The following is a 14,888-nucleotide window of genomic DNA, read 5'->3' as shown; positions in this document are numbered from 1 at the left end:
AGGCTGAGCCTTAGAAACCAAAACAATTCTCATTGTTTTAGTTACAGGCTCCATGGCAGTAGATAAGGCCTCATTTCTACCAGACAGAGACGTTGTGGGTACTGTACATGACATGGCACAGTCACGGGCTGTGCCTTAGGGTCCGGTGGTCAGTTGGTCATCAATATGTATTGATAAAAAGATGATATGAACCATAACAAAATACCTATCAATATCATCCCTGCTGCAGAGCTGGAGGAGTCGAGGCAGAAGTGTCATCCCAGTTGGTACCCGTTGGCCAGGAGGTACCTGGTGTGGGACTGCTGCCCCTTCTGGCTGAGCCTGAAGGAGTGGGTGAACTTCATGGTGATGGATCCTTTCCTAGACCTGGGCATCACCGTCTGCATTGTCCTCAACACTCTCTTCATGGCCCTGGAGCACTACCCCATGACCGAGGAGTTCGATGGGATGCTCTCCGTGGGCAATCTGGTACCTTTTCTTTCTTTTCTTTTTCTTTTTCTAGGGCAGGCATCTGAGTAGGCGAGTTGCCAGGACGCAGTCAGTAGTGAAAGAAGTATTCAGATTGTTTTCCTACTTAGTAGCAATACATGTGTGTGTTTGTGTGTGTGTATATATCTATATCGTCGTTGTCGGGTGAAAACCTTGTATGTCCAAAACCGTGTGTTTGAGGCGTTGTGTGCTTGTAGATCGGCTGTTTTCACTACTTTTGTGCGACGGCCTTGTATGATGAAGCAGGGCTTTACTTTGCGAAAGAACGTACAAATTTGAAACCTGGAGATACGAGGTTTCCACCCGACAACGATGATATATATAATACTCTGTTACAACATTTTATTTGAGTAAAAGGAGGAAATTATTGGCATCAACATACTTAATTAATATACATAGGTCTACATGTATGCAGAATGTTTTTTCAAAGAAATAGAGCTTAATTATTTCGTTTGTGTTTTGTAATGATATTAATCTAACCCTGCAAAGTAGCTAAAGCTGTGAAATATTTTTTGTAGTAAAAAGTACAATATTTACCTCTAATATAGATGTATTGGAGTAGAGTTATAAAGTATCAAAAATGGGACATATTCAAGTAAAGTAAAAGTATCTAAATGTGCACTTAAATACAGTACTTGATTAAATGTACTTGATTACCTTCCATCGCTGGCGTGTTGCCAGGATACAGTGTTAACACCGGCTCTCTCTGTGATACTGTAAAGTGCTGTTGGGCGATAAATGGCCTGTGGAGTGGTACTGAAAGCCTGATTCAGTGGGCAGTAAAAGCACACAAGAGCAACATAGAACATGCCAGTCAGATAATGGAGTTCTATATCTGGGAACATAATTACGCTTTGTTTGTTTTACTCTGAGCTCTACTGTACACTGATCATGGCTTAAGGAGATAAACACCTAGCCTAGCTGCAGCTAGACATCATCCCCACACATGTAAAAACAAGGAGGGGATCTATACTGCAGTTACTAGTTAGCTGCATTAGTATATAGGCTGGCCCCAGGCTAATAAACACCTGCAATTTATAGAGACAACACAGAATGCAGTAGGCTATGAAGAAGGACAAAGACATACTCATTTGATGCCCATTTGTCCCATTGAACATGTGGTGGCCATTTTGTCATACTGAGGATTGGGGATTCGATCCCCACACCTGAGTATGGCATACCACAAAAGAAAATGTGTGAATGTTGGTCAATTGGTGGGGGTATTTTGGGACACACTAATTAATGTCTTTTTTTCTTACCTTTTAAAAGTAGTCACAGCATATTTATCTCAAGTAAGATCCAGTCCGATCTCGAACATGTACACGCAAGCTGCGCTTCGCCGCTGCATGTTACATGGTTCCAAAGATATGAGATAGTTTAATGTTTACACTGCAGACACTCCAGAAAACAGCAAACAGTAACATGGGAGCGGATTGACTGTTTCCTGCTGGAAACCGGATCCGGGGGTTTGGCAGCGTGGAGCATTCGGCGATAACTCGGGAAACTCAATGAGTTAAAGATGAATTAAAAGATGACATAAGCAATATTTTTAACAAAAACGTTGAATCAAATTACCCCTTGTAAGGTGAATGTGTTGAGAATTACTAACGATCCCACAACGTCTCAGCACGGCAGTGTAAAGAGTATTTCACATGAGGAGCGACTGGCACGTCTAGTGATTCACTTTCAATTAGAGGCAGGCGAGTGGGAATGTAGGGTGCAGGCAATCTGACAGGCATGAATTAAAAAGATGGTGAATCACTGGAATAGAAACTAAAAAAAGGACTTCAGCCATAGTTTATTTTTTGCTTTGCTGTGTCACTGTGTGTGCTGTGATAGGTGTTCACTGGCATCTTTACCGCAGAGATGGTGCTGAAGCTCATCGCGCTGGACCCATACCACTACTTTCAACAGGGCTGGAACATCTTTGATGGCATTATCGTGTGTCTCAGTCTGATGGAACTGGGTCTCTCCAATGTAGAGGGGCTGTCTGTCCTGCGTTCCTTCAGATTGGTAATGGGAAACTGTTATTCGGACTGATTTGGATATTAAAGACCCAGTGAAATGAAAAATATGTTTTTCACACTTTTAGAGCTTATCCGTGGTAATCATATGGGCATTCCTAACACTAGATGCCAAAAAAATGAAAATACACATTTTTTGTGTATTTTTATATCAAAGGTCCCTAAATAGACCATTCTTAATTACTTCTTGTGAACAGAAATTCAAAAAGTGATGATATAGATAGACCTTTTGAATATAAATGAACCTTTGATTACATTCACCTGTTTGTTTCCCATTGCTGGCTCCCATTACTCCCATTACTCAGATTTTAAATCTCATCGCCTGAAGGGCTGGTCCCCTCGGATTGATTCAGAAACACACAGGCTTCCTTTTCAAACTGAAACTTCAAAATAAAATACCCAAAATAGTCATTTCATTGGGTCTTTAATGCTTTTCTGCCCCTCATCTTGGAATAGGAACTTAAGTTCAGGACCTACAGTAGTAATACTCAATGAATTCAAACATACAGACACACATAGACTCCTGGTTTCATTCACTTGTTTCTTTGCCTTGATTATAGTTTGTTTGTTATAACATTAGATTTTATGTTGTGTCGTGACTACTGTATGTTTACTGCTACTCTTCTCGCCCTGGTCTTTCATCTCCCCAGTTGAGAGTCTTCAAACTGGCCAAGTCATGGCCCACGCTGAACACGCTCATCAAGATCATCGGTAACTCTGTGGGAGCCCTCGGCAACCTGACCCTGGTCCTGGCCATCATCGTGTTCATCTTTGCGGTGGTCGGCATGCAGCTGTTTGGCAAGAGCTACCAGGACTGCGTGTGTAAGATCTCCATGGACTGCCAGCTGCCCCGCTGGCACATGAAGGACTTCTTCCACTCCTTCCTCATCGTGTTCCGGGTGCTGTGTGGCGAGTGGATCGAGACTATGTGGGATTGTATGGAAGTGGCTGGACAGCCCCTCTGCATCCTGGTCTTTATGCTGGTCATGGTGATTGGCAATCTGGTGGTAAGTGTTACCTGTTCAATCACCTTTTACCCCTAGCTGTCAGGGTCAGCCAGGTATATAATAATATTGTGATATGAGCATCAGTCATCGCCATGCTGGCTTGTGGTGGACATTTTTGTAAACCTTTTTTGCCACGGACATACACAATGAGAATACAATAATATTACCAGAAACACAAAGATCTAGTCCTGAATGGCCATAACAGGTCTGTAACTCTGAGAGTGTACACATTTGTACTGTCAACATTTGAGAACCACTAATACTAGTTGGACTCCTTAATATGCCGTAGTGTCGTAGTAAATAAGTGTCATACCGGTACATATTCTGAAGAAAACCTGGAGAATTGACATTCGGTTATTGGCCTGGGTATCAAAATAAGAACAGTATAATGGTGTGTAAAAAAAGACCAAGTGTACAGACATATTGATGACCCCTGGATATGATTGTAATATCGTGATATGGCTTAAGACAAGTGTTCCTGGTTTTAATCACTTTAATCAAGCTCACAATCGTGTTGTGAGCTTGAAGATCTGCTGTCTTCACTATGTTTTAATTGAAGATTGTTTTTTCAGTTTTGACAGATTTGCAGAGAATAGGCACACCATGCAGGGTTAATGTGACATGCGTAAATGTTTTATTACATTTTTAATTATGACATTATCAAACACAAACGTATTAAAAGGAAATAAATACTATTTAATCCAGTCTGACCAGAAGCAGGGATAAACATATCCCCACTGATGCTCCCAGCAGATCGAACTCTGATAACTGGGATCATTGACTGATGAGATCATACACAATCAGGGATTACAGTGGTGAAGATGGAACCTGGCTGATCGGTGACTATAGGGCTTTGTAGCACTGGACTGTCCAGACAGTGACATACAGTGTACATTATCTGATAGATACACTGTACAGTACCTAAAGACCTTAAGACCTTTAAGACCTACAAATAAGTAACTGAGAAAATCTCAATGCCTAACAGTACATGCACACAAGCACAGCCACGCACACATTGGTATTGCTATTTACTAAAGTATATCTGTGAGGACATCAAAAGTTTTTTTTTTTTTTTTTTTTTTTTCATTTTTAACCCTAACCCTGAAACTTGAATTATACTTAGTGTCGTGAACTAAAATATCCAAGGTCACAACGTGTCGTGTTTTAACATGTTGTGAGCTCAGAGATTGTTTATTTTTGGTATGCGACACTGGCGTGTAACTACTGTAAATATGAATCAGGCATACAGTAACTCCAACCCCAGCTCCTAATCCTAACTCTAACCCAACCTGAATCTTTTCCTAATTATAAAACGTAACTACATTTTTGGGTGTCTATTTCCCATTACTTCTATCTGGCTTGCTGTCTTGCATGGATCGCTTCAAAACATTACCCATTCTGGCCTACATTCAAGCCATCTGCTGCCTTTACAGAAATCATATACAGTATATACATTCCATATGCAAGCTACTGAATGCATCTATATTTGTTGCCGTGCGAACCTCAGTCACAACAGCAGACATGTGGCTTCAGCACAAGCTCAATGTCAACAGGGCTTAGTGTTTTATTCACTGCTAATGAGCTAAGCTTTATGGGCGAAATTGAAACCAAAGTACCATACAAAAAAGATCAGTCAAGGCTATGGGGGTAGCAGTATAGTATGTTCTAGCGATTTTATTATCTGATGCCGGTACAGTTTATAACACCAGTAAGAATCCCTAAATCGGGAGATAAACGACCGCCAGGTCGCATACACAAACTTTACAAGGCAATGATAGCCAATCAGGGGGGAATATGCAAAATGGGACAGATCCATGTTGATGACATGACTTTAGAGATACTGTGTACCGCTTTGCGTGATTTTAGGGCAAAATCTGTAGGAGCAGTGTCCAAAAATGTGTTTTGCAAGAATGGCCTCATGGTGGCGCAAGAAGAGGGCCATGTGAGAAATAGCCATAAATTATAACTTCCAGCAGAGATCGCTAATATTCGGACGTTGTGTCTCTCCTGGAGTTATAAGGCAGAGTCAAATGGCTCTCGCTGGTTGAGCCTCAACGTCCATATTCGCCTCAAAACATGACAATCAAGAACTTGCTCACCTCATCGTCGAAACAGCTTTATATCTACCGATGAGCCCACTCGTTGGCATGTGTTAGTCCATATGTTTCTAATAAATTAATGTTTACTCAAACTTCTCAGAGTCTCATCGCTTTCCTTGTTTTTGAACTGCTTGGGTAAAAATGGCCGAACATATCACGTGACGTTGATCGTCGTTGCGATTCGCTCATACTAGGACATGACGTTTTTGTATGCGGAAGTATTCCAACATTCTGTAGTTCTGAAGCGTTCTGAAGGCGGAAGGATTCCGATGAGGAAACGCGAGTCTCGGAGAAGTTTGAGTAAACATTAATTTATTAGAAACATATGGACTAACACATGCCAACGAGTGGGCTCATCGGTAGATATAAAGCTGTTTCGACGATGAGGTGAGCAAGTTCTTGATTTATACATGTTTTGAGGCGAATATGGACGTTGAGGCTCAACCAGCGAGAGCCATTTGACTCTGCCTTATAACTCCAGGAGAGACACAACGTCCGAATATTAGCGACCTCTGCTGGAAATTATAATTTATGGCTATGTGAGAAATGAGGGGTTGTGGTTTGGCAGCCAAAGAGTGTGTGTGCCAAGTTTGGCATGGATAGGGACAACGGTGGAGGAGATATCCCAGCCAGCACGCCCACATGGGTCCCGCATGGGTACGAGTTGGGCTACTTGGGTACCACGTGGGCATGGGCTTGATGTGGGCAAATTACATTGGTCCCACGTGGGATACATGTGGGATACCTGGGCATGGGTTGGAAGTGGGCTTTCCCACATGGTTCCCACATGGGCTACATGTGGGCTAACTGGGCATGGGATTGAAGTGGGCTGGCCCAAGTGGTTCCCAAGTGGGCTACATGTGGGATAACTGGGCATGGGATGGAGGTGGGCTGGCCCAAGTGGTTCCCACATGGGCTACATGTGGGCTAACTGGGCATGGGATGGAAGTGGGTTGGCCCACGTGGTTCCCGCATGGGCTACATGTGGGCTAACTGGGCATGGGATGGAAGTGGGCTGGCCCAGGTGGTTCCCGCGTGGGCTACATGTGGGCTAACTGGGCATGGGATGGAAGTGGGCTGGGGCACGAGGTTCCTGCATGGGCTACATGTGGGCTAACTGGGCATGGGATGGACGTGGGCTGGCCCACGTGGTTCCCGCATGGGCTACATGTGGGCTAAGTGGGCATGGGATGGAAGTGGGCTGGCCCAGGTGGTTCCCGCGTGGGCTACATGTGGGCTAACTGGGCATGGGATGGAAGTGGGTTGGCCCACGTGGTTCCCGCAGGGGCTACATGTGGGCTAACTGGGCATGGGATGGAAGTGGGCTGGGCCACAAGGTTCCTGCATGGGCTACATGTGGGCTAACTGGGCATGGGATGGACATGGGCTGGCCCACGTGGTTCCCGCATGGGCTACATGTGGGCTAAGTTGGCATGGGATGGAAGTGGGCTGGCCCAGGTGGTTCCCGCATGGGCTACATGTGGGCTAAGTGGGCATGGGATGGAAGTGGGCTGGCCCAGGTGGTTCCCGCGTGGGCTACATGTGGGCTAACTGGGCATGGGATGGAAGTGGGTTGGCCCACGTGGTTCCCGCAAGGGCTACATGTGGGCTAACTGGGCATGGGATGGACATGGGCTGGCCCACGTGGTTCCCGCATGGGCTACATGTGGGCTAACTGGGCATGGGTTGGAAGTGGGCTGCCCACGTGGTTTCCGCATGGGCTACATGTGGGCTAACTGGGCCTGGGATGGAAGTGGGCTGGCCCATGTGTTTCCCGCATGGGCTACATGTGGGCTAACTGGGCATGGGATGGAAGTGGGCTGGCCCACGCGGTTTCTGCATGGGCTACATGTGGGCTAATTAGGCCTGGGTTGGAAATGGGCTACATGTGGACTAACTGGGCCTGGGTTGGAAGTGGGCTGGCCCACATGGTTTCCACACAGGCTACATGTGGGATAACTGGGCATGGGAACCACAAAGTGGGCTGGCCCACGTGGTTCCCACATTGGTCTACATAGATTTTTCAAGCGTCAATCCCTGCAGTTTCTACATTGGTCTATATTTTTTTTTCTTTTTTTCAGTTTTTATTTTTTGGCTGTGAATTTTGGCTTAGGCAGTGGGGAAAAACATATTTCCTTTAAATATTTCCATATGGACCAACCAAGAGTAGCCTAGTTATTAACAACAGCTTGACCAAAATATCTATATACAGGGTTATGTAAAATAATAGTAATAATATCCATGGCTTTGATGCTATAACAATTCCATGCTGTACCAATAGGAGAGATAACAGGCAAAATGTTGATCAAAATAACACTTCTATATTCTCAAATTGTTTAGACTTGTTGTAAATTAAGTAATGCAGATGCTTAACAGTAATGTAACTCTTGATTGGGTAAAATGAAACCAAATGGACCTGTAGATATATGAGGGTCCATTTGGTCACCAAATCACCATCATTTAGCTGGGGACGACCTGGAACCCTCCCAAGGACCACTGGTTTGTGTGTGTGTGTGTGTGTGTGTGTGTGTGTGTGTGTGTGTGTGTGTGTGTGTGTGTGTGTGTGTGTGTGTGTGTGTGTGTGTGTGTGTGTGTGTGTGCGCGCGCGTGCGTGTGCATGTGTGCATGTGTGCATGTGTGCTTTTAACCTGTCTGGTGGTAGTAGGAAAAACATTCATTTCATTACTTCTATTTTGCCCATATGCTCCTAAAACAACATTCGACAACATTACATTATATTCATTAAAATAAGTTAAGCAGACTCCTGGTCAAATCCACACTCAAAAATGCCAAGATCATAATGCATTGCATCGCAAAACTGTTCTGTTTTTATAGAGCTGCTATTCATGCAAAAATGTAGTTATTATGTGTGGTTATAAACATTTTAGAGAGAAGCCTCAGGCCATACACAATCTGTCTGTGTTCCCACGATTGGCCAGACTTTGGACTTTGCTTTATGTGCTGCTAGTTAGTTTACCTAGCTGCTTTGTACAACACCGCTAGCCTAGCAGAGCTAAACAATCCACCCAATACTGCAGTTAGTTAGCTGCATTAGTATATAGTCTGGCTACGTTAGGCTACAACACCACATTCATTTTGTTCAACAAGACAGGCAGGCAGGCAGGCAGGCAGGCAGGCAGGCAGGCAGGCAGGCAGGCAGGCAGACAGACAGACAGACAGACAGACAGACAGACAGACAGACAGACAGACAGACAGACAGACAGACAGACAGACAGACAGACAGACAGACAGACAGGCACGCACGCACGCACGCACGCACACACACACACACAGTGAGTAGACCAAACCAAGCCTCTCATTACCATGTGAATACAGGGTGATTTCACATGTAGGTGTTATTGACCGTCTAACCAATCACTGTGCTTCCCAGACTTTTTTGAAACTGAATCACTTTTTCTTTGTCATTTGAGAGTGAGGAACTTCATGACAGGACTTGCTTCCACGAATGGACCTTAAAAAATCCAAAAGTATATGGTAAGTAGCCTCATTGTCTAATCTATATTCTAAAATGTTCTAGACTAGCCTAGATACAGGCTAGTTTTAACTCACGGTTTGTTGATTTGTCAACTTAACTAAGGACATTATCTTTAAACAACAAGTTACATGTTTTATGCTCTAGATGTAATGTTATGTTATCACATCGTACCAAATTATTTCAAACCATGGATTTAGGCAGGCCAATATTGTTATATATTATGTTTTAAATCCTATAGATTACAATGTATGTTGGTTTACCGTATGTACTGTATGTTGGTTAATGTACCCAATAGTGTTCCTAGTCTGGGCAAACCCACAAAAACAGCAGCTCTACTAGCTAATAAAGCATCACAGCACGTTATGAGCTTGTAATCGTCAATGTTTTGTCAAAGAGGTGTGTACAGAGCAGTTAAGTATTTAGTACAGCCATATGCTTAAAGGTGGGCCAGAACCTAACTTTTTTCCCTCCTCAAATATGTGTAGGCCTACATTGAAATTGACATTGCTTTAACTTTTGAAATCTCATTTGTCCCCTCTTTCTTGAAGACAAATAATGTGCTCAACCCAAACCTGAAAAGCAGAGGCTTCAATCTACAGACAGACAATGAAGTACCCCATAAGTGACAATGGTAATATAAACGTACATAATGTTTGTGATTTTGTTGGGATATTGAGCTTGGCTAACTTTAATGTTGTGTGGAAAAAACTGAAGTTGAATGTTACAGCATACGGCTGCAGCTAACTAGTGGAAGGGGCAGATTTGTTGAAGAGATCACGGTTGGCAGTTACATTTTTATTCTACATCAAGGGTCTTCAACAGGGGGTCCGGAACACATAGGGGGTCCTCAGAGTCACTAAAGGGGGTCCTCCAAATCTTTGTGTGATAGAAACCTTATTTTCTCATTTTTTATATTAACCACTTGAACCATATAGCGTCCATATTCTGAGAACTTGAGCCAAAAATAGCAGATCTACAAGCTCACAACGCCTTGCACTGCGAGGCGTTGTGAGCTTGTAGATCAGACATTTGGGAAAAGAGGTTTTGTAGAGAGGGAAAAGAGCAGACCAAGTAGTGAGTGAAATGTCAACTTTATTAAGTATTGACTGTTCAAGTGGTTAAATATCTGAAACACAAATCGACATGGATCCAAAATACAATGATGATGTTCCTGTCATGATGAAACTATATGGAATCTATGTAAAGGTTTTGGTGGTCCCTGCTTCATCTCTCTCAACTAAGGGGTCCGTGGCCTGAAAACATTGAGCATTCAAAACCAGTTTGTCCACAGTCAGCAGGCACGTAGACAGTAGGCAGCTGATAGCATAGGCCTACTCAACTTGCTTATAGAGATGCAAATCTTTGCTATTGTTTTCATTGGGTGTGTGTGTTTCATTGGGGGTTTACTTTGGGTCATCTTCACCTGGCTTTACAAAGAATCAAATGTGCACACGCTCGCCAAATGGTCTGTCTCCTGTGTACTACACTATTGGACTTTAGTTACTAGTTACTTATTTAGAATATTATTAGGCTATAAAACATAGGCCTACATTAATCTCTTCAGCCCTATACATTTTGTCTATTTGAAAATAGCCGATCTACAAGCTCACAATGCGTCGCAATGCACTTCACTGGCATTTCGGCTGGCATTTCGCCTACTAAAATCTCATTCCTGGTGACGCCAGTGTAAGTGTGTTTAAAGATAGAATGACTACTTTACATTCATATCTTGTGGCTAATCCTTTCTTTGACTTTTGCCATAAACTCAGGAATTGCCATGTCGGAGATATCTAAGGTTAAGGCTTCCTGGGTGAAGGCAAGATGGACAGACCAGTGGAACGCAGCAGAACCATCCAGGCTTCACCAATTCATCAAGGATCTCACAGATGTTCCTGACCAGCACCTCCCCCGTAAGGAGTGGACAACCCTCAATCACCTGAGGACAGGTGTGGGACGTTTCAGTGCAGCACAGGATCCATCACAGACTGTGTAGCATGTGATGACCAGCTGCCCTATATACCAGCCACTGAATGGTGATCGTGGCCGAGAATGATCATGACCTAGACAATGACACACTCGACTGGATTGCTGCAACGGAGTGTAAGGACAGAAAAAGATCTGGATGATGTGCCACCTCAATAGACAAACTCTCTCTCTCTCTCTCTCCCCTGTGGTTGGCTAAAAAAAACACCCACAAGCACAGCGGACCCAGATTGATGAATGCAACATGAATGAACAGTGGATTCCAGAAAACCTATGCCCTAAAACAGTTTTGTTACAAAATTCAAGATTTTGATGCACCTCTTACACAATTTATGTTTTTGGACATTTTTTATCCTTTATTTTGTTCTGTTAGCAGTCTGTGGAGCATTATGGTAATATCTCTTTTTGCATTTCAAGTGTTTTTTTTAATGTACTGTATGTACACTTGCACATTTGATCTGTTTGCCTTCATGCTACTGCTATCTTTATTTATATTGTATTTTATAATATCTTGTTTATTTTTGTAATAAACGTTGTCAAATATACAGTATATTGTCTATTTCATCCAAAATGTATTTTAGGTGTTTCAATAATTAACACAGTTCATGTCAAACACTGTTTTAGTCTACCATTAAAATCTTCCTAGGAGCAAGGTTGAGCCCACTTGGATCCCACGTTTATCCCCTATGGTTCCCGCATAGAATTGCCTAGGTGGGGCCCAACCAGGGCCCATGTAGAACCCACCTAGAGCCCACACAGCCTAGCCCAAGCGGCTCCCACCTGGGTCCCATATACATTTGCCGATGTGGGGCCCACCCAGGACCCATGCAGAACCCACCCAGAGCCCACGCGGGCTAGCCCAAGTGGTTCCCACTTGGGTCCCATATAAATTTGCCGATGTGGGGCCCACCCAGGGCCCCTGCAGAACCCACGTTGATCCCACGTGGGCTAGCCCAAGTGGTTCCCACTTGGGTCCCATATAAATTTGCCGAGGTGGGGCCCACCCAGGACCCATGTAGAACCCACGTTGAGCCCACGTGGGCTAGCCCAAGTGGTTCCCACCTGGGTCCCATATAAATTTGCCGAGGTGGGGCCCACCCAGGACCCATGTAGAACCCACGTTGAGCCCACATGGGCTAGCCCAAGTGGTTCCCACCTGGGTCCCATATAAATTAGCCGAGGTGGGGCCCACCCAGGGCCCATATAGAACCCACACAGAGCCCACGTGGGCTAACCCACGAGGGACCCTTGTGGAAACCGCGGACATTCCCACATAGAACCCACGTGGGCTAGCCCAGGCGGTTCCCACATGGGTCCCATATAAATTTGCCGAGGTGGGGCCCACCCAGCGCCCATGTAGAACCCACGTTGAGCCCACGTGGGCTAGCCCAAGTGGTTCCCACCTGGGTCCCATATAAATTAGCCGAGGTGGGGCCCACCCAGGGCCCATGTAGAACCCACACAGAGCCCACGTGGGCTAACCCACGAGGGACCCTTGTGGAAACCGCGGACATTCCCACATGGGGCCCATGTAGGGAAGCCCACCCTGTACCCATGCGGGACCCATGTGGGCGTGCTGGCTGGGATGAGTAGGGGGAAAGTGTGACGTGGCAGACAGACTGACTGACAGACTGACTGAGAGCCGGTGGAGGTTTTGATAGTAACTGCGACCTGACAGACGCAAATTAACCACCTGGCGTCAATATTATGGTTATGGGTAAAACTTTTCAAAATGTTTTTAATCTGCAAGCTCATGACAAATCACACCGCAACATGTTGTGCCCTTGTCTATGGGGCTTTTAAGCCGTGACATCATTTTGTAGTCAGACCTCCAAACAGATTTATTATCAATATCTGTCCCTCGCTATTTCAACAGATCCGAGACAAAAATAAGGACTAAAGTATAATTCTACCACTTTCCTTTCAACAACAAAGAGAAGAAAAATTTGTAAATAGTAAAAATAGTAAAAAGATTCACAGGCGCTGGGGCCTTTTGGCCCCAAAAGTTCTCCTCTGCCTACAAAATGATGTCAGACTTAACAGCCCCATCGGTCATTTCCGCTATTCATCGTGGTAAAATAAAAATGCCATGTCTGCGCTTGTCGCTGTTTATGTAAAGACAACTTAATCCAAGTAACAGATCTGGATACACAACTGTTTTTGCTTCGTGCCTCAGCAACAGTAGGGTACTGTGTGTTGGTTGGTCCTCCCATATGGTGCATTGTTGTCCAGCTGGTGTCCTGGAGGCTAACATGTAATGAGAGCAGATCAAAATGATTTTTCCCAGAATTCCAGACATTGTAAGCAGCGCTTCATTCATATCCCAGTATCCTTCGTTTGGATGTGGAAACAACCATTTTAAGATTAACCTGTCTATAAATAGCATAGAGGAGATTCTGTTAGAAATATCTTCGTATGTGTTTGACTGAAATAGCTCATATAGTTATATATGAAAAAAACATGATTATCAGGTATTATGATTATACTAGGAGGAAGATTTCTTTCAAAAATGTGTACAGAAAGAGTTCAAATTAGGTTTTTATGTGGCCACACCCACCAGTTCATTAAGTATGCCTGGTTGTCATGGTGGGTGGTGACCCAGCTGAAGTTAGCCACACCCACAGTGTTGGGTGAATGGTAAAAGGGGAGGGGATGATCATATGATGTCATTAAATCAGTGTTTTTGGATCGGCACTTTTGACCCACAAAGTGTCAGCCTCCATGAAGAAACGTCAAATACAAAGGGAATACATAATTGCTCATAACAACCGCACCAGGGGTGCTAGGAGGTTGAAGTACTGTCAACCTCCTAGACACATGAAAACCAGAAAAAGTACAAAGCTGTGGCACTGCCTCTTTAATGTTAAAAGTTTCACAACATAATTGCAACCATTATTTTTTTCTCTTTTGGTTGGTGGTTTTGTTTAGTTTGTTTCGTTTTCTGGCCTAATCAATTCACAACTTCCTTGGTCACAATTTATGAGTGTGCTAATTAGTCTCTAATAACAATTTTGACAAAGGCTCTTTCCAAGCATATTGAGAATATGCAAGGATACCGTGATCTGAAATTGTTTATCTCATAAACGATCATGTATAGTAATGTTCAATTGTGGCATTCTTATAGGGAACAGGTCAGTTAAATTTTCCCAACATGCCCTCTGACCTTTCTGCTATTAAATTCTATTTTGTCCTACATTTAATCTGATGCTCTGAAATGTACTGTACCGGTATGTGTTTTATATTTTCTCAACCCTGAAATACATTTCTGCCTGGCTAGCGGCTGTTCATTTATTGTACTGTGTTGTAAAGTTACTAAAGTACACAGTTATTAAAGTACTGGGTTAAAAACAGTACTGTATATTGAAAACATAGCAGTCTGGTAAGCAAAACGGCTGCAGATGTGTTAGATGTACTGTAGGTGTGCCCAAGCCAGAGCTATGGGTGTGCCTGTCAATGTGCAAAAGACAGTATTGACACACTTAAATCTAACATACCCATTAATGTAATTAGTTGCAGCTGGGTTGCTTACATCACTGTGTACTGTAAAGTCAATCTAATCTCTCAAGATGGATTCAGCTCAATTGGTTCCCAGCTCACTAAAGACCCGTTGTGGGCTTGTAAATCTGCTAAATTCTTCTCATGTATTAACATCTTAGCCTATAATGATATGACACATGATGTTCAAAATACGGATGTCAGGTTGGAAGGTTTCATTCGTTCGAAAATGTTTAACTTTTTGAGAAATGATCGGTCAAAACATCAACAATGTAAACATAAACTCAGCTGCTTA

The 14,888-nt window shown here is 43.7% G+C and overlaps 1 protein-coding gene and 1 long non-coding RNA gene across 2 annotated transcripts in view; both read left to right on the top strand.

The window, feature by feature from the left end:
- The window catches only part of LOC308284885 (sodium channel protein type 4 subunit alpha-like), a gene marked incomplete at both ends in the record, with an annotated part of 59,317 nt that overhangs the window by 27,121 nt on the left and 17,308 nt on the right, over window positions 1-14,888 (top strand). The window contains 3 exons of the mRNA XM_080725609.1: window positions 230-468; window positions 2,329-2,502; window positions 3,164-3,520. Of these exons, the coding sequence (XP_080581735.1) occupies window positions 230-468; window positions 2,329-2,502; window positions 3,164-3,520 (770 nt within the window). The remainder of the gene's footprint in view (window positions 1-229; window positions 469-2,328; window positions 2,503-3,163; window positions 3,521-14,888) is intronic.
- Window positions 8,969-11,125, top strand: LOC308285845. Its single transcript, XR_013962087.1, has 3 exons — window positions 8,969-9,114; window positions 9,664-9,746; window positions 10,885-11,125. It is a non-coding gene; the product is annotated as an uncharacterized lncRNA (long non-coding RNA).

This window comes from Nannobrachium achirus (assembly GCF_963921795.1).
Source record: "Nannobrachium achirus genome assembly, chromosome: 5".
Lineage (NCBI taxonomy): Eukaryota > Metazoa > Chordata > Actinopteri > Myctophiformes > Myctophidae > Nannobrachium > Nannobrachium achirus.
Note: the sequence above shows the minus strand (reverse complement) of the source record. Positions and strands in the feature narration are given on the sequence as shown.